General features: G+C 44.8%; 1 protein-coding gene across 4 annotated transcripts; it reads left to right on the top strand.

Moving 5' to 3' along the window:
• Positions 1-1,793: 1,793 nt before the first annotated feature.
• KLHL20 (kelch like family member 20) lies at positions 1,794-25,708 on the top strand. Of its 4 annotated transcripts, XM_039730230.1 has the most exons (12): positions 1,794-1,854; positions 8,375-8,948; positions 13,028-13,186; positions 14,233-14,327; positions 15,507-15,622; positions 16,405-16,588; positions 17,642-17,785; positions 18,002-18,135; positions 18,621-18,895; positions 21,431-21,537; positions 23,243-23,323; positions 23,409-25,708. In XM_039730230.1, the coding sequence occupies exons 1-12, from the start codon at positions 1,832-1,834 to the stop codon at positions 23,437-23,439; spliced, it is 1,923 nt and encodes a 640-aa protein (XP_039586164.1). In that variant the 5' UTR covers positions 1,794-1,831; the 3' UTR covers positions 23,440-25,708. The 4 variants fall into 4 exon arrangements, with proteins under 4 accessions (XP_039586164.1, XP_039586166.1, XP_039586167.1 ...); XM_039730232.1 differs by having other exon boundaries at positions 18,687-18,895; positions 23,243-25,708; XM_039730231.1 differs by lacking the exon at positions 1,794-1,854 and having other exon boundaries at positions 8,343-8,948; positions 18,687-18,895.
• The last annotated feature ends 32 nt before the right edge of the window (positions 25,709-25,740 follow it).

Below are 25,740 nucleotides of genomic sequence, written 5' to 3'. Positions count from 1 at the left end.
GCCCGGCTCGGCTCGGCTCGGGGTGGCCCTTCGGCCGGGCCCGGCGGAGGGGAGCGGTGCCCGTCCCGCAGGAGCTGCCGAGTTGCGCGGCGGGCTGCAGGGCCGGGCTCTGCTGGCAGAGCCGCCCCGAGCCTGTTGCTGCCCCGCGGACAGCGCGGCTTGAATGCCTTTATTTTGCGCGTATATCTGCGTGCGTTTTCCTCCTCCTCCCCGGCTTTCAGCGTGGGTTTAAGGGGATTAAATCTGATGCAATCGGGGGGCTAAGAATAGCCCGCTCCGCGTTGCCGTGAGGGGTGCTCGGTGCCCGGCACCCGGAGCTGCTCTGCGGTGCCCTGACCGGGAGGAATTGCCTGTCTTCATTTGCTGCCAACCTGAGTAATTTGCAAGTGTGGCAGACAGCAAGTCTGAGCTTATTCTTCATTAGCTTGCTCGGCTGGTGTGTCTGGGATAATCCTCCTGTGAAATAAGGGTCTTCTTCACGTAGCTATAGCAGTTCTGTAGTTCAATTTGAATGGTGCCAAAAACGTTTTGCTTATTGTTGGATGCAGGGTTCCAATCTGACAGTCTCTGTCTTCCAAAAATGATCTTGCTTTTTTCTAAATTTTATTTTTTTTTTCCTCTTGTGATTGTTACTTGTGTTTATTTTAAGGTTTAATTCATTCTCATTCTGTCGTTGCTTTTCCCATAGTTCAGTGGTTTCTCGTTTCTGGAGGGGTAAAAGCCTGTGACTATCAGTGTGGAAGCAGAACACCTTTTTGTTCTTTTAATAGATTTTTTTTTTACAAAAAGTTAGACTTATTGCTTTGAATAATAATTGAATTAAATGTATTCCTAAGTGAATAGCTATCGATAATGAAATTGGGGCAAGCGATGCCCTTGTAGTAAGGGTTAATTTACATTAGAATTAGAATTAGAAGTTAGTGGTTGAATATGAAAGGCCTGTGCAGTTTGCAACTGTTATTACTCTCAGAAAATGAATATTTGGAGTGGAAGTGTAGTGAACGTCAGGCAGCATCATTCATCTTTGCAGATGTAGTAGCATTATTAGCATCCCTCTTACCTCTGGGGCACAGTTATCTTCAATTTCCAGACACAAGTTTTATCTTCTATCAAATTCTGGCTCTGCAGTGTAGCTGGTGAGCAGCGCTGTGCTGTTTATTAGGTGCCAGCCTGCCTTAAATCTCTGCTAAATGTGTGAGGGAGAGATACCTCCTGGCTCCGAGCAAGGAGTGACAGTGAGCACCCTGTCACTTCAGATATTTTTCCCTTTGGTAGAATAGTTTTAAGGATTCAGGGAGGCAGGCAGTTTGCTGACTTTATAATGTGTGTGTTCTGTTTGGTAAGGAATCTTTGTGAAGCTGTGGTGGAAATATTTTTAATGGTGGTGGTGTTTTCTTCAGCTTTATTCTCTGCAGTCCAGGTGCTGTTAATCTGGGCTGTGAATTTGTAACTGGATAAGAGCCCAAAGGCACATTAGGACGTGGTTGTGGGCAGCTCTCTTCTCTTAGAGGGAGACTGAAGAAGGGAAAGAAAGTTCTTTTGGCTTGGAAATTGTTGGTTTTCTTAGTTTTTACAGAGACGGGTAACTGAGAGGGGTTTTAAAAGATTTTATTCTATTATCAGTCTCGATGAATAGTGAGACACAGGAGATGTAAAACTTAACACCATTTTCTTAGAATACCAAAAAGATATCAGCTTATTTGTAGAGACAGAGCCTAGCAAAGCATTCCCTCAAAAATTAAAAGTAACCCATCGGAAATCACGTTTTTTTCTCTTTTTTTCTGTTGGATCAGGTCTTGAAGTGTAAGGTGAAGGTTTCTCTTCACGGTGCATGGACGGAAAGCCAATGCGCAGGTGAGACACAAAAACAATTGTTCCTCTCTTCCCCAAACAGGATAAATCATGTGAGTTGGTTTTCTACGTGCCTGGACTGTAAAATGTTGTGTGGTTTTGGATTTTTTTTTTAAAGCCTGGCTGTGGGGAATTGGGAAATAAACCATTCCTCTTTAGTCTTTTCTTAAATGTATTTAGTTTTCAATATTTATAAGACCTTTAAGGAAGAGTAAGGAAGACAAGTTACTGTAACTCTCCATCCCCTTTTCCACTTTCCCCATTTACTGTCGTGTTTAAAATTCAGTGTTTAATTACTTTAGGTATTAAAACTATGGAAAATGAACTGCCTAAGAATAAATTTAACTTAGTTTCCAAGGGGTATTATTTTTCCCCTAAGGAAGGGAGTTTGGTGAGGTCTTGGGTGAAAAGGAGATTTCCTTTTCTAATTATGGATGCCAGCTGCCTCAGTTCTAATGAGCTGGAGATGCAGCTGAAGTTTAATTCAGGGGAGTTCTTGCTGTGGTTGTGTCAAAAACATTCTCTCTCATATAGAGAAAAGTTGTCACAGTAGTTCAGCACGATGACAGGTTTGCAAACATGGTTCCCTGCTAGTTCTTGTTGATTTTCCTTGCTTGATGGCAATCCCACAGCAAAATTGAACAGCAGATACATTTCTGTGCATGATACAGGCTGTGTGGAAGCAAAGTTGCCTGAAGTTCTTCACTTCTAAATGAATTGGAGGGAACTCGGGCAGCTTGCTTGGTCTGTTTGTGCTCTTTGGGATATTGAAAGGAGGAAAACTTTATTGTGGGTAAATCTGTAAACGCTCACATGAGGGAAGGCAAGGCTTTTAACCATAGATGAATATATAGAGCATTCTTAGCCACAGAAACCATTAGCCTGGCTTCTATGTAAGGAGGCAAGAAGTAAGTAGTCACTTAAACCCTTGAAGAATGGCACAATGCTGTTTTAATGAAATGAATTTTAATGAATTTAATTTGCTGTGCTGCTGCTGCAGCAGCTCAGCAGTGAGTAAACCTGGGACATGACAGAGGCATCGCTGAGCCTGGGTATTGTGCTGCATTTTTGCCAAGATAAGAAATGTGGTTTGGTCAGTGAGGAGCTGTATCTGACTTTTGCAGTGAATTCCCTTTCCTCAAAGATGGATTAAATAGCAGATGAGCTTTCTTTCGTTGTAGCCCTCTTCAGTGGAGGTTGTTGCAATCTCACCCAGCTTTTTAGGTTTTGATGTTGTGCTCCATTTATCGAGATGTTTTTGCAGAATGACATAAAATTGGTGACTAGCTTGGCCTGTGTCCTTGTTTTCTCCCTACTTTTTGTGTTCCTGATGGGGAAATTGAGGTTCTAAAGTTGTTTCTGTGTCTGCTGTTTTCTATGTCACACTGAGGCAGAGAATTCATGTGCTGTAGTTTGTGTGTCTGTGGGTTTGTGGCCTTGGACTTGCTGTTGTGGAAGTTCTGGCTGCCACTCAGTTTTAGTTTTTACGGTGGGCAGCAGCACAGAGCTGAAGAAGTGGAGGTTTTTTATTATTGCTGCATCCTGGCCTGATGAGCACATTTCTGCTGTGAGCTGTGGACTCCAGTTCTGGAATACACTTGCCTGCTTTAAGGGCCTCAGTGTGGGTTGTTAAAATTTCTGTTTGTTCTCCTCCCATTGCCTGTCTTAGCAGGAAATGATAAAAGGTTCCTGAATGGATTTTGGGCATCTTGATCTTCCTAAGAACTCATAGATCTTCCTATGAGCTCCAGCTATGCAGATGGCAGAGCACTTTCTTTTATCCTTTTACTCAGGGCTCTGAAGCTGATTTAACACCCCCATGTGAGGGCTGTGGCAGGTCCTGCACAAAGAGGGTAGTGGGGCTTGGCCAGTAGTGGGTTAATAAACACAGTGAGATGGTATCAAATGTGTACAGCATTCAGAGGGGAGGAGGAGCAGCTTGAACAGACAAGGAATTCCAGCTATTCCTGTCAAGATTATAGCAGGGAACACAGAATTGCTGCTGCAAACAGGATTTACCCTGCATTAGGAATGAAGGGGTGGCTGGGGCAGGCTGTTCTTGCTCACTCTCAGGGAGAAGCAAGAGAATATGGCTTTGCTGAAGGGAAAAACAAGGCAGCAGGGACCTCTGGGTGAAGGGCATGGTCCCACAGCACCCAGACAAGGAGGGCAGGGCAGATCTGATGGCCAGGGCCAGACAGGAGTCCTGGACTCCTTGGGCAAGTAGGGGTGAGGAAGGAAGCAGGGAAATCAGCTCGGGATGGGTGGGTGCACAGTCAGCTGCAGACAGATCTTTAACATAGCTCAGGCACCAGGGCTTGAGCAGCTCCCAAACAAACTGGTGAAGTTCTCCCAGCTCTTCCTCACCCAGCTTTTTCCTGGCAGCCTTTTCCCAGCTTACAGCAGTGCTGGATCAGAGCAGCTTTGAGCAGCCAGACCCGGCAGGAGGAAGGAGGCTTCAGATCCTGGTTGTGCACTCAGGAGCTTGTCCAGCTACCTGGACATAGCTCTTGCCCAAAACAAACTACAAAAGGCTCACGAAGGTTTTGGAAGGCTCCAGTAATGATCTCCTCTTTCAGAGTATGGGCATCCTCAGTTTCACCCTGACTGGGATGTTTTCCTCAGTTAGGGTGAAGCTGAATTTTCTGGGCTTGGTCAGTAAAATTCAAACCAGGCAATATAAATAGGGGCAAATACACCAGATCCTTGCTGTTTTCCTTTTGTGTAACGTAAAATAGTATTTCAGTCAGATTTATCTGCTTGTTTGCATAACTTTGTTTAGACAACTTACTGGAACCTTGCTAGCAAGGCAAGAAAATGAATCAGTGGTGTTTTTCCTGATAATCAGACTTGTAGCTAACTTAGTGCCTTGAGTACTGATGCCACAATAAAGCATTTACATTTACTTGGTTGGCATGTTGTGGTGTTGACTTCTGTTGCCAAAGGCTGAGCCAAGTCAATGGCCCTTGTTCTTGCAGCTCTGTAATGAGTATAGGAAATATTTCTTAATTTCAAATCAAGGCATTGACAGAAATCATTACACGTTTGGTTTGTTATTTTTATTTGCTACTAAAATCTCTTGATACTGAAATCCACTTCAGCTGTGTATGATTTTTGGATTTCAGTTGTAGATTCAGTTAGATTTGGATTTTATGATTTTAGCTTGAGATGCGTGTTTCATGAGCCTTAGGTCAGCCTGTTGTTTTCTGCTGAACTGTGTTAAAGCCTGTTTGTAATCTTGTGCTAAAACACACATTGTCTTAAAAATGCAGGTTTGTAAGTTAATGTGCCCTTGTGACAGCATGGGAGAGAATTTTCCCTGGGTGTGTGTTATTAAGTATTTTTTTGAACTTTGGGAGAAGCTGCTGTAAGGATGGATATCTCATACATGCACCCGTTAATGAATGAAATTTTGGGCATTAGTGGAATAAAATGGAGGCAGACCAGCCTGTTTATTTAGCTGTTGCAGACTGCCTGTGTTCCCTTTGTACTTCTCAGCAGTGTGCTGCAAAAACTGATCCTTTGTCAGCCCTTTCTTAATCCCATTGTATTTGCTGATTTCCCCAGCCCTGCGTTTTGATGGAAGCTAATCCCAGAATATCTGCATAGCTGGGTGTGAATGTTTTACCCGGGCACACACACATTTCCTCTGGATCCTCAGCCCTCCTTAATCACCCTGGCTATTCAGGAGCAGCTCTGACTTCTGTGTGGGGGGAGGCAGCTCCCCTGCCATGTGAGAATCAAGTGCTGCCTTCTGTCTTTTCACACCTCTAAGCTACTGACTCATCATTTCATTCTCTGTGCATATTTATGCATAATGCACACAGAATGCAGTGGAATTACAATCTTTGTGGAGACACAAGCCAGCAGACATGTCCTTTAAATTCACACTTCTGTGCCTGTGTGTAGCAGCAGCCCTCCGAGCTTCACATCAAGCATCTGGGTTGATCCAGCTTGGAAATTCTGAAGCCAATTGATCACTGGCTTCTGCACCACCCAGAGATAAGTTATGGATGAATCAGGAACGTTTGGTTGTTACTCTTTTTTCCATCCATTCAGTCTTCTTTAATCATTAACCAGCACTTTCTCCCCAGGAGTAAGGAGGCTGGGTACAATGCAGGCTCTCAGATAAATGCTGGTGGGAACAGTGCAGGAATGACTTCATTTCTTGCTAACCAGACGTCTTTTCAGTGAGTTAAAGGTGTGTTCAGCAGGGCCTCATTTGGGCAGAAAACCCCTGTTCTGTCCTGCTTAGGAAAGACAAAGGCTACTGCCTAAATCTGGCCAGGTAATCCTGTGGCACAAGATGCTACATCCCATTGCCCTGTGTTGGCAGGGAGTCTTGGGCTGTGGGATTGGCAGGAATATTGTGTGTTTCTTCTGGCAGCATGGCCTTAATCTAATCTGTCTGTGCTTAGAACCCATGCCACTCTGAGATCTGCTTCAGGGCTGTTTTTTGTGGGAATGAGGAAAATCTACAGGTGTTGTGTGCTTTCCAAAAGAATGCCCTGTCATGGATGTGCACCATCTCTTCTGAGCTGTAGTTACATGAAATGGGCTTTTATTTGAAGAATGCCTCTTCAATTCTTTGACTGATGGCCTGGTCAAGACGAATTATCCAGAACTGTAGCAGCATGTGTCTTAAAAGAGCTCTTACTGTGTTCTTTTTTTTGCTTCCAAGGGTTGGTTTGACATAGTTCAAAACACTTTATGCACAGTAAAATAGACTTAGCAAGAGCCAAACTCCACAGGGGAATGTTTGTCACCACCTTTCTCCATCTTCTGGTAGATGGATTAAATTACTTAACCTTCTGGCCTTGAAAATAAGCCAATTAGGTAAATTAATCTTCAGCCAAGGTTTCTTGAGGTTTTTGCAGGGGTACCATTAATTGTGGCTGGTGTGTGTTGCTGCAAGGGGAGTTTAGTTTATGCATTGTTTGTGAGGAACTTGGCAGAGCTTTGAGAATGATTGTCAAACCCCCCAGAGGTGAACTTGGGTTGTGAGGGACAGGAGTGGGTGGAGGAGAGTGAGAGGCAGTGTAAGAGCAGAAGGATTTGTCAGAGGTGTCAGGAAAACAGAACGGTGATGGATGCAGAAAAGATGGAGCAGGGATAAAAATCCAAGGCATTTAAGGAGCAGGAGCAAGCAGCAAAACCCAGAGGGGAGTCCCAGCTGGATCTGTGTAACCAAGATAGGAGGAGGAGGTAATGGTCTAAAACATCTGAATATGATGATCAAGGAAAGGGTGTGGAGGGAATGGGGAAACAGGCTAAGATGCAAGTAAATAATTTGAACTGCTGCAGAGGCTGTTTCCCAGTGCTTAGTGCATTTGACATAATAATTAGGGGAAAAGATGTGAGGTGTTTTTTTTAATTCTTTCCTTCAAGCCTGCTGCAAATTACATTGAGCCATGGCAAAGCCAAGCTTGATTTCTTTTTAACTCTTAATATGAACATTGAGGTAGTGACAGCTCACAAATGCCAGTGGACCAGGGTAAAACTGGTAGTGGCCAGCATGTTTTGGGTCTTTCAGTACATCTTCAATGGTTATAAACCATCAATATTCTGATATTTTGTTCAATGTCCTTTAATTGCTCTAAGTGATGGTTTTCCTTTGATGTGGGAAGAGGCAGCAATTTCCTGATTTTTCCTAATTGCATCTGAAACTGGGAAGATACTGTGTTCTTCTCTGTGCCAGTAACTTAATTTATGTATTCTTAAGTGATTCTTCATCTCTGAAGTTACCATCCTGACTTCCTGATTTTCCTTTTTTGGTAGGTTGAGAGTGGTGGATACTTGTTTTATCTTTTTCCTGTTTGCTTTGATTTGGTTTTGCCTGTCTTCTGCCGTTCTTGTGGAAGATTAACCTTCTTTTGGCACGTGGCAGGGAGGGTGGGTTGAGTCAGGAGACTCCATAGCTCAAAAATAATTGAAGAGGTGATTATTAAAATGGGTATTCTGTGAACCTGAGAGATGCTCATGGTAGTCTGCAGGCCATCTTGAGCTCCTGAAGTCTGTGTGACAGTTTAGTGTGTTCAGACATTACAGTGATGAGTGACCCCATTAAAAATGTAGGTAGGACAGAGAAGTTTGGTTAAATCACAGAGCCGGAACTCTTTGCAGTGGAAATCCATCTCCACCTCTGTCAAAGAAAACTCCAGCACTTGACAGTGGGCAAGTCAGCTAATCCGTGCTTTGAGTCACTCTGTGAAATGGGGATAATGTGCCTTTACCACACGAGGTTCAGCTCATAAATATGTATGTGTAGCTGGATATTACAGCCGTGTGTCATAGAAAGCCTATAAAAATAGCAATAAACAGAAGCCTGCTGCAAGTTGGCATTTGTTTACTTCTCAGCCAGCTTTGCTTGGAGATGGATTCCTCTTTCATGTGGTCACGTGCTTGTTTCCACGTCCTGCCGTGGACTTACGGGCACAGCTGGGAGCGAGCCGCGGTGCTTCGGAGCGCGGCCGCCTCTGGGATCCCTGACCATGGTGCTGTATTTGTATCTGCTGCGCTGCAGGTGTGCCAGCACTCGCCCAGGAGAGACCGGAATGGACGTGACCAGCCGCTGCACCCTCGGAGACCCCAACAAGCTGCCCGAGGGGGTGCCGCAGCCCGCGCGCATGCCCTACATCTCCGACAAGCACCCCCGGCAGACCCTGGAGGTCATCAACCTGCTCAGGAAGCACCGGGAGCTCTGCGATGTGGTGCTGGTAGTGGGGGCCAAGAAGATCTACGCCCACAGGGTGATCCTGTCGGCCTGCAGCCCCTACTTCCGAGCCATGTTCACCGGGGAGCTGGCGGAGTCGCGGCAGACGGAGGTGGTGATCAGGGACATCGACGAGCGCGCCATGGAGCTGCTCATCGACTTCGCCTACACCTCGCAGATCACTGTGGAAGAGGGGAATGTCCAGACCTTGCTGCCAGCTGCCTGTCTTCTCCAGCTGGCTGAGATCCAGGAGGCTTGCTGTGAGTTCCTCAAGAGACAGTTGGACCCTTCCAATTGCCTGGGCATCCGGGCTTTTGCTGACACTCACTCGTGCCGTGAGCTGCTGAGGATCGCTGACAAATTCACACAGCACAACTTCCAGGAGGTAAGGGGCTGGCATGCTGGGATTGTGGTGTAACACGCATCAACGTGGCCTGTGAGAGCTTTCAGCAACTCTCATTTTGTCCTTTTTTCCAAATCCTGCCTTTACACCTGCTCTGTGCCCTGATGGTGATGGCTGCCAGTGAAGGGACCCATAGTGATGGGTGCCAGGTGTGCCAGATGTTAAGTGGGGAAGAAGGAGGAGAGGGGTGGCAGGACTGTGTGGTACCAGTGGTTTGTATGTGATGCACAGCATTTCTTCCCTGAAAGGTGTGTGGTGAGTGCTATGTGGGGGGCAAGGCTGTGGGTGCAGGGGGATTTGGCATTGAATCTGTCCTGCCTGCACAATGGTTTGACATTCCACTCCTCTTCCAGAAATATTCTGGATTCTACATGGTTGGAGTGGGGGGAGGTGTTACAAGTAAGGACAACACTTCAATAGAACCCAAAAAATTTGGTCTTGAGCTCTGGGATTGGAAAAGTGGGTGTTTGGGGGAGCGTGAGGCTGCCTCAGGGGAGTCTTCAAATCCCTGCTTACAGCAGAACTAGAGTTTTGCATCTATTATTCAGAAGAAGCTGTCTGAAAGTAATTCAGATGTGTAATATTGTAGCTGACCTTTATAAACTCAAGTTTCTCATCCTTTGTTAATTCTGCTTAGATGATTTTTAGTGAAAAAAAATGCCAGCAGCTGGTTCAGAGAAGGATCAACATAATAATTAAGGATTGTGTGAGCAGTAGTCAGAGAAGAGTGGGTCTTTACTGAATTGCTGCAGAAAAATCCCCTCTTCCCACCAGTTTCACAGGGAGATCCTTTCCAAAGGGAGGAACTCCAGGAACTCCTGGTGCTAATTTAGTTTCCCCAGAGAAGCAGCAGTATGGAAGTGCTGTGAGTGATGGCAGCTTGTCTTTTTTTTTTTTTCTTCTAACATGCAAGAAGCAGGTTGGAGTTGTATTAAATTCAGTCAGGTAGTACTTAAAAATCTGAGCAGGACCAACACAACAGAACATGACTGTTGGACACAGTGAAGACAATTCTTGGTGTCTAACTGTGAACACAGCATCAGTTTACTACAGAAGCTGCAGTTAAATAGTTATTTTCTAACCAAATAGAATTTGCTGGTAAGATGAGGTTGATTTTTGTAGAATTTGGTGGTTTCCCAAAGCCCTACATTTTAGCTGGCCACTTCATATCCTCTGTGCTTGCTCTGCACTTCTTTTCTTCTGGATTTTTTTTTTTTTTTTTTGAGTGGGGGAGGAGCAAGATGCTATCCAGATGGTTGTTTATTTTCAGTGCTTGGTTGTTTTACTGGTTATTAGATCTTGTTATTACATGAGTAGGGCATGCTTACAAGCCTCTAAATAACACTTTAACAGCTTGACAGTTTTGTTTTAAAATGTTTTAGCATTAATACATGCAGCTGGCTGTTAAGAGCTGCTTGCTATGGGCTTCTTTTCTTTTGCAGTCCCTTGAAGACAACTTTGTCTTCCTTATCCCTGTTAAAGCTCAAGGAGGAAAAAGAGAACACTCTTCCTCAAAGATGATGTAAATTATAATTGACTTGACTTAAATACAGCCTCTGGAAAGCTGAGGCTTAGATTAGAGCACTATTTCTTTGGCCTGGGCAGGTTTTGGTGTCCATTTCAGTGCCCCAGGAGTTCTGCAGCTCTTCATCCTTAATAATCACTTCTTTTACTTCACTGTTTCTCTGCAGACAGTGTCAGTGGTGCTGCTCCTTGGGGTTGCATTCCTTTCTGGCAGTATTTTCCATCTGGGGAGTGGCTTGGTGATCCCTGGGGGAAGCCAGGCACTTGTCTGTTTAACCATCCTCCACTGTGGAGGTTGAAAAATAATAAAAAACTGATAAAGAATTGCCTTCCTGTGTGGAGGCTGTGTGGTTCCTCCAAGCTGGCAGAAAGGAACGTGAGCTGGGAATTTCCAGGGTGGCAATGTGAAATATTAAGCAGCAGGCACCAGGCCAGCCCATGCAGTTACTTTGAATGCAGTTTGAATTGCTTCATGTCCTCTGCTGTGCTAACCTCTGCTTATATTAAATTTTTATGTGTATTGCTGCATTACATCATTAACTTCTTGGTAAAATGTTTTCTCAATTTTTTTCCATTCCTCCCAATTTAATTTGTTGCCTATAACCCCTAGTGGATTTTGTGCATATAATGTGAAGTGGTTCTATTAACAACTCCACCGTACAAGAACAGCCTTTGTATTTTTGTTTTTGTCTCTTGACGTTTGTGTGTAGGGAAAAAATATATTTATGGGTGGACAACTTTCACTTTTATCAACAGACAAAAATTTCACTCTATATTGCATAGTCTGACATGAATTCTCTCTGTTTATAAAAGCACTGATGATTCAGGAATGCTGCAGAGGAAATGAAATCCAGCCAATTCTTGTCCACTAAGTAAGTCAGTCAAATAGGTCATTAATATTAGTCAGGCAATTATGAGTGTCCTGATAATTAGGCCAGAAAAAGCCAAAGCATTTTAAATAATGATTTGTTTTACTATGTAAACTAACAAGCTGCACAGTAGTAATAATTTGGTTTAAAGCAGTGCTTTGAATTTTGTGAGGCCATCAATGCAACTGGGTGACCTGAGGCTCAAAGGGAGAGACTGGATGAGCATCTTTAACTCAGGAATTTCCACAGCTGCTGGTTTCAGACTCTGAAGCTGCATTTAAAAACCATCAGACTAAAGTTTACACATAAGCTTTGTAGAAGGAAGGGAGACTATGGAAAAAAGCTGATAAAGATCTTTAATGACCAACCCAGTTCCTACTTAAAAGCTGAAGGAGTGTGTGGGCCAGCCTTGCTGTGGCCTTTACTGTCCCCAAAAGCTCAGGGTGCCCAAGAACCAAGTCTGGTAACTGATCTCATTGTCCTCTTTGTTCTTTTTTAACAATATTTTCTGTTGTCAGTAACTGCATATTTGTTCAGTCAGGGTGCCCAAGAACCAAGTCTGGTAACTGATCTCATTGTCCTCTTTGTTTTTTTAACAATATTTTCTATTGTCAGTAACTGCATATTTGTTCAGCGCCCTTAAATAATTAAGGTAATTAAAAGGACAGCACAGCCAACTGCTGTTGAGATGATCATGTCAAAAAGTGTTTAATTTATGCAGCAAATCTTGAAATAAATCACAGAATTCTAATGTGGTCACAGATGATAAGGGCAAGCCAGCATTCAGTAATTTTCTGTCCCTGAACCTCTTGGAAATTGCAGGCTGCAGACTGGGAATGCTTGCAGGGAAGGAGAGCTGGCAGTTATCAGTGAGGCCATTTCTGCAGTTTTAGTTTTGATTCTTGTGCCTTTCCCCATCTATCTGGTGTCTGTGCAGGAGCTGTGGTGGTGTGTGAGCTCCCAGGGCAGTGTGACTGACTCATGCTGTGTGAGCAGTCCCCAGCAGCATCCAAGGCCTCCTGAGAAACTTGGTTGCTATCTTGGATGCTGAAGGAATTAATGTGTTTGTCAGTGGCTTGACTTTCACAAGAGATCAGTCCTTAGGGGCTCTGGAGGCTCTGATTCCCTCTTTAGTGCATCTCGACTACTGCATACTCCATGTGTATATTTAGAGCAAATGAAAGAGGCAGGATCAGATGAGTCTCCTGAAATATTTTCTGTTCTGCCACAAATCAGGCTTTCTGTGTTCTCTGCAATGCCTCTGGTAACTTGTTTGAGACTCTTATTTTTGTGCTCTGTTTTGCTTTCCTTGTGAATCTCCGCGCTGCTTTTTAGTCACGTATTTATTGAGGTTTTATTTCTGCCTTATGTACTAGACACGGCAAACAAGGAGGCTGATTTTAAAGAAAGGCTTTGTTTTTCCTGAATTTTGAAACCTGATCAGTGTGGTTTAACCCTTTAAAGTGTCAAAGGGTGTGAAAGGCATGCCCATCTAGAAGTGTCTTGTTGTGTTGCTGTTCTGCCCAGTGCAGCAAACCCTTCACGTGTGTTGGTCTTGGAACTGATGTGGATTTGGCTTTTTACTGGGTCAGCCCATGAAGTGCTGGAGTGGTGAATGGCTCTGATGCTTTGTCCTTACTCCCTTCCTTTTTCCTCTGCCTTTCCCAGGTGATGGAGAGTGAGGAGTTCATGCTGCTTCCTGCCAACCAGCTGATAGACATCATATCCAGTGACGAGTTGAACGTGCGCAGCGAGGAGCAGGTGTTCAACGCCGTGATGGCCTGGGTCAAGTACAGCATCCAGGAGAGAAGACCCCAGCTGCCACAGGTGATCTTGGGCACAGAGACATTCCAGGCTGCTCTGTGCATGGGGAGAGGAATGAGGGATGGTGGGGTGGTGCCAGAGAGGTTCTGAATGATGTAAGGCCACCAAAATTTTCCCTGACTCCCACCTGTGTTAGGTGGCTTGCACTGTCCCTTCACTTAGGCTGGCCAGAGCCTTCATTAGGAGATTTGTTGGATTGTTCCTAGCTAGGACTTGCCAAACAAGCTCACTCCAGCAGTCTGTCCAGACAAACCTGCCTGCAGTGCTGGGAGAGTCGTATCAACACCACAGTGGAGAGAAAAAGGCTTGTCTTGCTTTGCAGTGCTTCTTTAAGCTCTGCTGCTTGATTTGTGCCTCAGCCCTCACGATTTTACAGTGGAGCTTGTCAGAATGGTTTTGTTGGAATGTGATGCTTCATCTGAGCCAAGGCATTTCACAGAGCAGAACCCATTGTGACAAAGCTGTCAGCCCAAAGCCTCTGAAGTCTGGGGCTGGATGATCAAAAGAGGTGAGCATCTGCCTGCCTCACTGTTTCTGCTTTGGAAAGAGATGTTAAATGCAACTTTATTTACTGGAAAGCTTTTGAAAATGGTTATAAGTAAACAAACCAAACTGGAGAAAGCTGCTCTTCTCAAGTCAGCTTTTAATTCTTTTATAACTGTTTGCCTCTCTCTGTACATGCTTGGGCCTTCAAATTCTAAACCCTTCTGAAAGATGTGTTCTTATTGTTCATTTACTCTGCAATACCACTCAGGTTTAAGAGAGCTAAATGGTTGCTAAAACCACTTAACTAGTGTTCAGGCAGATGTCTTGACATCTGTAATTTTCTAAAGGTTTCCAGCAGTGACCTTTCAGCTGTTGATAGATCCAGTGGATCGTTCCTTTCCAAAGACTGATTTTCTGCTGGGTATCTGAACTGGGATATTGAAAAGGCAAATGTGCTGTGAGACAAGCTGCATTCAACTAAAATTCTTGTGTTTTCCTTTTGGCTTCTTGCATCTCTGTGGGTATCTGTGGTTTCACCATAGGTGTTCTGGTTTGTGTTTCAGGTCCTGCAGCACGTCCGCCTGCCCCTGCTGAGTCCCAAGTTTCTTGTGGGTACAGTGGGCTCTGATCCACTCATTAAGAGTGATGAGGAATGCAGGTAAATCTCCTCAGCCATTTACAGAATTGCATTATGTTGTCCCCTGAAACTGTGCTCATTTGTCACTGGTAAATGGGTGACGCATCACAATTTCGTCTTTGGCAACTGGCAGGATAGGAGAAGCAAGAAAAATTGTTTACTACTTGCATAATAGTCACTGGTGCACCCTAGAAGTGGTTTTGTTATTTCAAGTTTTCAGTGAAATGGCAAACTTTGAGTGTGCGGTTTGACTGTGTATTGATTTTCATTTTGCCTTTTTTATTTTCACCCCCTCTGGTCATGGCCTGTATCACAGCTTAGCTCTTGCATGGCTTTCATGATGATCTCAGTGGGATCTAAAGTAGTTTTTCTATGTTGAATGTCTGCACTTTGATAGCTGAATTGGACTCTGGGATTAGAGTCTGCCCTTTCCCACAAGAATAATACAGGGAAGTTTCATTTCCTCCTTTTATGGTGTGAGTCTCACCTTTCTGGTTCTGCAGACTTCTGTATTGTAGACAAAGCACATGATCTATCTTGTGCATATTGTAAAGAAGTTCAGGGCATAGGCTAAATTGTTCTTTTCCTGAATAAGCATTCATACTGGGGGAACTCCACATTTGTAGAGGGAAGGAGGACTTTTTTGTTCTTTTTTGTTTTATTCAAGGGTTTGGAATATTAGGATTAGTCCAGGTGGCAAGTCATGAATGAATGGATGGACAGTGTGAGCTGGCCAGAGCTGATGGAGAAAATATTCATCAGAAGGGTACTATCTCCATCTATTGGTCATGTGTGTATTATGTATTTGTGTGCTTTCCAGCTCCTGTTCTCTTCCGAGGCAAAACCACTGACTGTTCAGTTTTAGCTTGAGGCAGGCTGGGTTTTTCTTTTCTGCACAGTAACCCTGACAAATCTCTTGTCATATATATTTTTTAATCAGTCTTTTTATAGCAAGCTGTGTCTGTTGTGAGCTCTGGCCAAGCCCTGGTGCTGCTTGCTGCTGTCACTGTGTCAGTGGCTTGTAAACAGCCGATGATTATTTAGGTGACAGCGCGCATTTAACCGGAGCTGCTCACACTCTTCTCGTGTGACTTGTCAATACCTGAGGTGCATGACCAGTGCTGGCTGCTCTTCCCATCAGTTCTGGTTGGCCCCTTCTCCCAAGAGCTCTGGGGGCTAATATTTTGCTGTCTTGCACAGGGATCTGGTGGATGAAGCCAAGAACTACCTGCTGCTGCCCCAAGAGCGGCCGCTGATGCAGGGACCGCGAACGAGGCCGCGCAAACCCATCCGCTGTGGAGAGGTGCTCTTTGCAGGTGTGTGTCCTTGCAGGTGTGCCTGTGTGTCAGCAGGAGCGGGTGGATGGTCTAGAGGGGCCATATGAGGAGTGGCTGAGGTCACTTGGTCCGTTCTGCCTTGAGAGGAGAGCTCATCATGGTTTACAGCTTCTTCGTGAGGGGAGAGGAGAGGCTGGCACTGATCTGGGCTCTCTGGGAACCAGCAGTAGAACCTGAGGGAATGCCTGGAGCTGTGTCAGGGGAGGCTTAAGATGGATATTAGATAAAGGTTCTTCACCCACAGTAGAGTCTGGCACTAGAACTGACTTCCCAAGGCAGTGGTTGCAGCATCAGGCCTGACAGAGCTCAAGAAGCATTTGGACAACACTCCTAGGCATGTGATGGGATTCTTGGGGCTATCCTGTGCAGAGCCAGGAGAGTTGGACTTTGATCCTTCCAACTCAGGACATTCTATGTATTTTTCCCACTGGCTTAGGCCAGGAGACTCCAGGCAGGATTTTTTGGTGGTGGTGTTCCCATAAAGTCTTCACAACTTATTTCTGATGTAACCTGTGCATTAATATTTGAAAGTTTGAGTTAAGTTACCTTTCTTACTCGCGTGATTTCTTTGGTGCTGTTCATGCCACAGCATTTCCAAACTTCACTTCAGCCTCTTGAAAATCTCCTTCTATTTTATAATCACAAACCTCAGAAGGAGGGACTTAGAGACGAGTCCAAAGGGGGGATTTGTGCCAGGAGCACAGGCGGTGTGCGAGCTCGGTGAGTGTTTTTGTGACCCTGGCTCTGGTGTTCGGCTGCAGTGGGGGGCTGGTGCAGCGGGGACGCCATTTCCAGCGTGGAGCGCTACGACCCCCAGACCAACGAGTGGAGGATGGTGGCTTCCATGAGCAAGAGGCGCTGTGGCGTCGGGGTCAGCGTCCTGGACGACCTCCTCTATGCTGTGGGAGGCCACGATGGCTCCTCTTACCTCAACAGCGTGGAAAGGTAGGTCTCCATAAGGCCCCTGTGCAGAATTTCAGCTGTGAATGTTTAAACCTGGCTGCAGCCTCTTAGGAATTGAGTTCATTTTGCCGTTTCTTCCTGCCTTGCACACCCCTTGCAAAACACTTTGTGCCACGTTATCCCCAGCTTAATGGGACAAGCCAAAGCCTCTGGTATAAGGAGGGAATCTCTAGGAGATGGGTCTGGGTGTGTTGTTGGAAGAGTGGTGATCCTGGTTAATCCTCCTTGCAATTGAGGGTTTGTTTTTGGCACTGTTGAGGAAGGTGAGGTTACAGTGAGCATTTCTTAGATGCTGAGGGAAAGATCCTGGATTTTTTTTTTTTTTGTGAAGTGGCAACTTGAAAATTAAGGAACCTTGGAACATAGGCAGAAGAAGGAAAATAGGTCAGTTTTAGGCCTGTAAAGTCAAACAAGTTTTACTGAGCTTCCTGTTTCTGGGAGCTGCATAGGACAATTCCCATGCCTGAAAGCCACATGACTCAAGCTCTCCTACTAGTCTAAATCTTGGCCCTGTAACAAACCCAATGAGCTATACATTTACCTCCTCCCCTTCTTCCCACTTGAATACTCCCAACTTCCCAAATCATGACCCTAGCTAGCATTTGTATCTCCCATATCCTGCACTTCTTTGCTATGCACTGTATTTCTTTGTCTGTGGATTCCCAAGTCCCTCTTGTTCCTCCATATTTTATCTGGAAGTCCCAGTGCTGGCTGAGTTCTGTGTGAACTGCAGGGAACAGAGCAGAGTTAACTCTGCTGCAGGTTACCACATGCCAGCCAGTCTCTCTCAGGAGCCTGAACCTTTGATCTCCAGCTTCATTCATCCCAACCTGCAGTTTGAACATCCCTGGAATAACATGTAGAGGATGCATTGTATCACTTCAGGGCTTTTATCCAGCTTACAAAGAGCTGTGCTGCAGTTGAAGCTCAGGATAGGCAAGTTTCACAGCCTTAGTAGAGCTCCCAAGCATGGGAGAGTCTGAAGCAGACCCAGGCAGGTAATTTGTGCTGTTTTGGTGTGGTTTTTTTTTCCAGGTATGATCCAAAGACTAATCAGTGGAGCAGTGATGTGGCTCCCACCAGCACCTGCAGGACCAGTGTTGGAGTAGCAGTCCTTGGAGGTTACCTCTATGCTGTGGGTGGCCAGGATGGTGTCTCTTGTCTCAACATTGTGGAGAGGTACTTTTTAGTTACAAGAAAAAAACCCAAAAAGGTGGGGCACAGCAGGAAAGATGGTCTCTTAGAGGGTGCAGCTGATGCAGACAAGCTGGAGAGGAGATAAGAGCTGTACAAATCTTACAGGGATTTTTGTTTGGGGAGAATAAAGTCAGTCTTCCTGCCCCTTTGTGAAGATGTCAGCACTTCACTCAGCTCTGGTGTTTATTCTTTTGCCAGGTATGATCCCAAAGAAAACAAATGGACTCGAGTGGCTTCCATGAGCACCAGGCGCCTGGGAGTGGCAGTGGCTGTGCTGGGAGGATTCCTCTATGCTGTGGGAGGCTCTGATGGAACATCTCCTCTCAATACTGGTATGCCTTTTGCTGTCCCTTAGTCCCAGTCCTGATCCTGGGAGCCTGTCGTGTCCCCAGATAGCTGTTGAATATCTCAGTGATCACTTTGTGGAGTTTTTTCTTCTTTAGATATTATTTTGCCATACAATAACTCACTCTCCAGACTTGTGAGCCCCTATTATCTCGTTGTGTGTCATATTTTTACTTTCTCAGTGCTTCATTTGGCAGTATGTCCTTAATACAAGGCTTTGATCGTTTGCACAGGAGTTGCAAGCACTTTTTTTTTCCTAAATTCCTGCAGCAGCTGTTATTACTGTAGGAAGGAAGGTGCCAAAGGTAAAACTGCTTCAGGTCAGTTTGTAGCAATGCCAGCTGCCTCTCGAGTGTGGAGACAGGAGTGAGATTAGCAAGAGTTCTTGGGAAGAAAAGAGAGAACCAAGGGGTTCATGGCTTTGGAAGAGAGAACAAATGGATTCATGGCATTTTTTGTGTGTGGAAATCAGGTCCAAAAATGCTTTTACCCACTCCCTGCCAACCCTGCAGACGAAACACCTTCTGTCCCTCCGCAGTGGAACGCTACAACCCCCAGGAGAACCGCTGGCACACCATAGCCCCCATGGGCACCAGGAGGAAGCACCTGGGCTGTGCTGTGTACCAGGACATGATCTATGCTGTGGGAGGCAGGGATGACACCACAGAGCTCAGCAGTGCTGAGAGGTACAACCCACGCACCAACCAGTGGTCTCCCGTGGTGGCCATGACGTCGCGGCGCAGCGGGGTGAGTCTGGTGTGGCATGTAAAACTCGTGCCTCAAGTTTTACATCTCGTGTTTTCCTGTCATTGTTGCCATTAGAAATGGAGGGATGGGGCTGCTTTCAAGCTAAGAACGATTTATTGCTCAGATCAACATCAGTCTCGGAGGCCATGAGGTTTTAGAGGAAGAAGCATCCGGCCATAGCTCAAGAGTAGTCACAAGTTCTTTGTTACAAGGCACTATAGAACTTTCTAACCCAATAGACAATTGCTACAGAATTTATTTTGCTTTTCTAGCCTATCACCTTTATTTACTTCTGCTGCACTGTGGATACTTTTATCCAAGAGCTTCTGTCTCACTTGCACTCTCTCATAACTTCTAAACTCTTAGCTTATTCTATACAGCCATACCCTTACATTACAAACCCTTCCCCATCTTATCAATACAGTAAAGCATATTCTTACAATTATAAAAATATAAGTTTATGATTTTTCTGCTTAATGTCTACGTATTGTATTTTTACATCAATCCAAGATTCTTCCAAGGCTGCAGATCAGATCCTTCAGTGTCTGTGGAAGTTTCTGTTTTTCTGATCCCCACATTTTCCAGATTCTGTACTGCATCAGTTTATAACTCTGAGCTTCATATAAAGTGTTGGCAAGTTCTCTTCACTGTTTAGTCGCACAAAACAATCCTTTTCCAGCCCCAGAACCAAGGACAGCCATTACAGTCTCAGGCCCAAAAAGTGTAAACAACAGCAAATTTAGGAGAACAGTCTGGGAGGACGGGACTTCATAACCTGAAGCTGTAATGGGATAATTAACCCTAATATGTAAATAGACCAAAACTTATAGAAGTGTGAAAACTTGTGACTGGCCATCCATCTTGGGCGTAGCCATCTTGAACTGCCCAAGGTGTATCCTGTGAAGGCCTTTAATAAATCCTTTTATTCCTTTAACACTGCTCAGCCTCAGTTCCAGGGAGCCTCTCAAGGCACCAACAGGGCTTGGTGGACTCCTCTGTGCCACGTGTCACCATGTGGGGGCAGAGGGCACAGGGGAGGGTGTCATTGTCACTCTTGTTGTGGGGAGAGCACACGGTGAAGTGTCAGTCTCCTCATGAGGCTCTCCTGCTTCCTCTGCATCTTCACCTCTTCTCTGTGAGGGAAAAAGTTTACAAAAAACTCTCTAGCAAGATTAGAGGGTGAAGAGATAGCCAAGTCATGCCACAGACAGCTGTTTAGGATGGGGAAATGAGTCATTTGAGGGTGCTTTAAAATATTTCTGGGCCCTTGTATGGGTCAGCTAAGCCTGAAGCAGAGCAGCTTTTAGGTGACATAGCTGTACTTGGTATGAGATACCATTAAAGAACGCTATCAAATTAGTGCCTGGATCTCTCTGGATGAATTAGGAGGTGAAAACACCCACTTGCTGAGAGGAAAAAGCTGGGAAACTGGTTTAGCATGTGTTCAGATACATATTCCCAGCAGACTCTCACTGCCTTGAGGCGTGTGTGGGAACAGGGCTCCTGGGCTTTTCACTGAGGCTGCTGCCTCTCCTCCTGAATCCTGTGAGTGACAGCAAGTTCCCATCCACTGCTGCTCATGGTGCTGTCTTGTGAACAACAGCTTACTGCAGTGTTTTCAGCAGTCATGGCTGGGGAGATGTAAATGGCATGGGTGTTTGTTATTAGATATTGGGTTATGTGGTAAAGAGAGGATGAGTTCTATCTGTGAGTTAGTGTTCCAGGGTCTGGTGAGGCAAGTATGAATCACAGTTTGAGCAACCACTGGTTTTGGAGGCAGAGAACACATATTTATTTCTGTTCTCCAAGCACAGAGTGAGCTGTCCAACACTGTCCACTTTAGTTTCTCATTAGACAGTGACTTTTTATCAGCTGCTTCTGTATTTGCTTTCTACAGAAACTGCTAAGCACATGCAGCTGTATCTGCAGCTCAGCTGACTTTCTCAAAGCCAGAAAAGGTCCCATTTTACAATGTGTACCTTCCCTTTTTTCTGTTATACTCCACATTTTCCACTGGAAGTGATCATGTTTTTGATGTTTCAGTGATTTTGTGCTTCTGCAGAAAGACTAAATAGAAAGTCTGGAGGCCAAGGTGCTTACAGATGGTCAAAGCCCTAACCTGAGAGGTTTGAGACCAGGGGCTTGCCTGTGGTTCTGCTCCTTTAACCAAGTGTTGTGGGCTGATAGATATTCTTTCTTGGGGAAGAATTTCAGTCCAGAACATAAGTTTTGTATGGAAAAGGTTTAGATTCTCATGTATTTATCATCACTCAAATGGTTCTACTTCTTGTAGCTGGGAACCCTCTGCTTTTTCTTTGAGAGATTCTCTGTTCTGAGATACACATTTAACTTTCCATGTCTCATTTTTTAGGGCATTTTACTTGTGCCGTGCCCTAAAGAAAAAATCCCCAACCCTCTCCTGCAGACTGCCTTTCATCAAACACGGTTATGAAATAGTTTCATTAATATTTTCATTTTAACCCTTCTTCTCAGGACATCCCAGCTAAGTAGCCCTGTCTGCTGGCTGTTTTGCAGGTTGGCCTGGCCGTGGTGAATGGGCAGCTGATGGCAGTGGGGGGCTTTGATGGCACAACGTACCTGAAGACCATTGAGGTGTTTGATCCAGATGCTAACACGTGGAGGTAACTTGAATTTGTGTGACAGTCAAACAGTGAAATCCAGCTGCAGCTGTCCCAGGCAGAGTAGGAATGTGGTACACACCATAACAGAGAGCTTGTGTGGGGTAGAACCATCACAACATTCCCATTCTGGCTTCTTGCCTTGCAAGAAAAAAACATTTTGAAAAATATCCCAGTATGGCCCTTCTGTTCATTTTGGGCTGAGTCTCTCCTGCTTCCCAGTAAAACTGAGCTTGTCCTTAGCAGAAGGAACTCACAGCCACCATGCAGAATTTGGCCTGTTCACTTCTTGCTTTCAAGCTGAGGGAGTGATTTCTGAATCCTTTTGGAGGAGCTGAAACACTTCAAGCACATGGTGTTACCCCCTTTAAATCAGCAGGATTCAGCCACTGGACAAATCTCCAAGAGATGGAGTGATTTCTGAATCCTTTTGGAGGAGCTGAAACACTTCAAGCACATGGTGTTATCCCCCTTTAAATGAGCAGGATTCAGCCACTGGAGGAATCTCCAAGCTGAGACAAATAATATGAAATTGCTGACCAAAATATATGCTGAGCAGAAAAGAAAAGAAAAATAGCCTTTCTAGACAAAACTACACTTGAAAACAATTGCTTATGCATTTATTCCCAGATGTAATTAGCATAAAGTATCAAGCACCTGTGGGTATTTTTGCTGCTGTGGTGATTTGGCAAGGGTGGGGAATGGGGAGAAATTAATTTCCTTATTCTTATTAGTGATAGTAGTAATTTAACCCTTCACTGATAAGAATGGCTGTCATGAGCAGCAGTGGAGGAATTTCCCCTGGTTTGGTGAGCCATGGATCCATAGGCCTTTTGAACTGCTGAGGAAACCAGTTGAGGAGGGAATAGTACATAGATCAGATTCCTTAGTGGAATGGTTTCAGCTGCTCCCTGTGAAAGTTCAGAGTTAGGAGTGGCTGCCTGGCAGGCATTCACACAGTTTGGGAGATTATTCAAGGTATTATTAACTTGTGTTTTTTTTTCCTCCACTGAACTCAACATAGGGAAGACCACAGAAGCTGGTCACCTTTCTTTTGTATCTTGAAGATATTTTTTGTTTGTGCAGCTTGACTGAGAAACAATTCTGCTGCAATTTGGCTTTAGCAAAGCTGTTTGGAGAACTTGCTTCTGTTCCTGTCAGCAGACTCCAGTGGCACAGAGGGGAGCATGCAGCTGCAGTCTGTAGGGATCTGATACCCCTATGAAATGCAGACACCATTGCAGTCAGCAGATGGTGCTTGGGATGTGTTATATCTTGGTTGGATCAGCTGAAAGTAGGGGTTTAGACATACAAAATAAATTAGTTGAATTGTGAGGACTAAGCCTAGTCCTGTGTTACCCAAAACCTAGCTTAAGGTCAGCTACAGCTTACAAAGTTTTTTTGTCTTGCACATTACCAGACAGGGAGCAGGAAGTTTTAAATTATTAGAATTTATTTCGAATTTATTTAACAGAAATTTGGTGTCAAATCAAGCAGCAGTTTCAGTTCTGAGAGAGGAAGGCACGAGCAAATACAGCTGTTTAATTAAGAAGTGTGTAAGATGGGTGCTCCACTCTCCTTCACTTTAAGCAGACATCAAAGATGGTAACACAGGCTGGTTCAGTGTTTCCCATGCAGCTGCCAAGGGCTGGTGTCCCCGTGGAGGAGGATGAGAGGCAGTGTGTGAGCTGGAATGTTGTCTCTGCAGGTTGTACGGCGGGATGAACTACCGGCGGCTGGGCGGAGGCGTGGGGGTTATCAAAATGACACACTGTGAATCTCATATATGGTAAGCTTCCAGAGGGAGGGAGTCCCCTGCCTTCTCATTCCTAGAAAAAACTGAAGAGACTTGTTGACACTGGACCTCTTTGCAGCTCTAGTATGCACGGTCTAGATCCAATGTAACTCTTTGTCGGTGAACTCTTTCTATGGAATTCTAAAAACTGACTTCTGTGAGAGCGTGCCCCGCGGGAGACCACGTTGTCAGACTCCAGGGAACCACTGGACAGAAGTAGAAGTGTTGCTTATGTCCGTATTTTTTATAAATAGTTCTACATTTTTTGAATAAACCAAACTGTAACAGTTATTGTAGCCTAAAAGGATGCTGATGTAGAGCCTATACACTCTGTACTTGGAGTCTGGCCAGGAGGGATTCCTGCTTTCCCTCCTGCTGTGGGAGCAGTGGATGTGGCAGCTGTTTGGTGGGCGAAAGAGAAAAAAAAAGTGATACAGAAAACATTGCTTTTGCCTTATTTACAGAGAGCTTCAAAAAAAAAGTACTTGACCTGCAAGGTGCCACCTTTGCACAGAAGCTTTTCTGTGCACAGAGTATATTTATTTTTTCATTTGATTTGTATCATGTGTTTCCTTTGTGTCGCTCACAGCGATGATTCCAGCTTTTTATATACATCTGTGTGTGCATATATATATGTATTTTTTATATATATATATGTATATGTGTGACTTGCATTTTGACCAGCTGGTGGCTTGGGCAGGGCTGTGTCCTGCCAGCTACTGTGGTTCCAAGCCTTGTGGTATGATTTGGGGTCTCAGGACAGGAGAGCTGTGAGGATGAGTGCCCTAAGTATCTTTTTAGAGCTGGAACTCTCGTTGCTTGACAGTGAAATGCCCAAAAGGGGTGAGAGGAAAAGGATTTCAAGCAATGCCTTTTTACTGTACAAAAATTCAGCTTTTCTCTCCTCTCCCCTCTCCTGTGTGTGAACCTGTGCTGATTTGAAGGTAAGCCAGCAGGGGAGGAATTAACCCCACAGAAACACCTTGTGAGAGATTTCAAGTTGGAGTTACAATTCAATAGAAAGATGACGATCAATGCAATGAATACACAAAGTCTGGCTTAAAACCAGTCCTGATTAAACAGTAGTTGCAGTTCTGATAGATGAGGTCTTGTCTAAAGCACTAGTCCTGCAGGAAAGTGCAAAGTAGCAGGAAAGGCCTGCTCCTTCTGTGGATGTCCAGTGGTGGTGGTGGTGTCCAGGTCCCCAAACCCCCAGATCATGGACCCTCAAAGCCAGGCAGGAATGTTGAATCCCTCCCCCAGAGCAAAGGATTTCCCAATGAAATGATGGAATGCTGAGTCATAGGATATTTTGGGGAGTCCCTGATGGCCCACTGGCAGAGATGACCCCCCCTTGGGCTGGGTGCAGGTGTCACTTTGTGAAGACAGAGAACACTGCACCCAGCTCCCAGCTGTCACAAAGGACCCACCACTAACAGGAATAATGCAGGAATAATATCAGTTCATCAGAAATAATGCAGCTGGGTGTGGAATAGAGTTTGGCTACGTCCACACTGGTACTTCATCCTGCAACCATTGACAGAACTTAAATCCACCTAGTTCTAGCTCACTTTTAAAAGCCTTTTTCCTCCTGTTGCCTGTTCAATATCAATTGTTGTCTGAAGCAGGGTGCAGGTATCATCTGTTAATTCTGACACCTGCTTCTTGTGTTCTTGCTGGAAGGGGCAGACCCAGAGCCAGCTCCTTCCTCCTGATAGAAAACCTCAGACCAGCCTCACCTCAGCTGCCCTCTGCCTGTGTCTGTGGAATTCCTGACCATGATGGATGGTGCCCTCTCTTTGAGTGGTTTTTGTGCACTTTGCCTGTGTGTGGTTAGAGCAGGGAAAGGTGTGAGGCTCATTTAAGAGTTTGGAGGGGAAGGGCTGTTTTCTGGCACTGTGAATAACTGTGGAGTCTCCCAGGAGTGGGGGGAGAGCAAGGAAGAACTCAAGACTCTGCAGTTCTGTTTTTACTGTAATTTCTATTGTGTATGGAAGAATGACCTTTTGCACCTGATCTAACTGTGGACCTTACTAAATTTCGTTTTGAAAAAGAGGACTGTAAATTCTTGAGATGAAAAAGGCAGTGATGACATCTTAAGTTCTTTAACTTCATAGTTTGATTCATGTAACTCAGACTTTAATGTGCTTGAATATAGTAAAAAATACACTCCAGTCATAAATGGGACATTAAAACTTTTTTAAAAGCCCCTTTACCCCTAAAGGTCGATATTCTTGTGTTTACATATGAAGATCATTTGCACCTTTACAAGGAAAACAAGTATTCTGTAAACAATTGTTTACATGTATCATTTATGCTTTTTTCTAGCATGAGTAACTTGTATAAATAGTGCTATCTTAATAAATTTCTTTTACGCTGTTCTTGGTTTGTTCCTTGGGGTGAAAGCAGTG

This window comes from Passer montanus, unplaced genomic scaffold, assembly GCF_014805655.1.
Source record: "Passer montanus isolate IOZ18808 unplaced genomic scaffold, ASM1480565v1 scaffold71, whole genome shotgun sequence".
NCBI lineage: Eukaryota > Metazoa > Chordata > Aves > Passeriformes > Passeridae > Passer > Passer montanus.
This window is presented reverse-complemented; position numbering and strand designations above follow the sequence as displayed.

What these genes read in the sequence shown, in the direction of transcription:
- KLHL20 (XM_039730230.1), top strand. Translation starts at nt 1,832, where the DNA reads ATGGACGGAAAGCCAATGCGCAG. An exon ending in CACAGCACAACTTCCAGGAG is followed by an intron (nt 8,949 to 13,027) that starts GTAAGGGGCTGG and finishes TGCCTTTCCCAG; the next exon opens with GTGATGGAGAGTGAGGAGTT. An exon ending in TGACGTCGCGGCGCAGCGGG is followed by an intron (nt 18,896 to 21,430) that starts GTGAGTCTGGTG and finishes GCTGTTTTGCAG; the next exon opens with GTTGGCCTGGCCGTGGTGAA.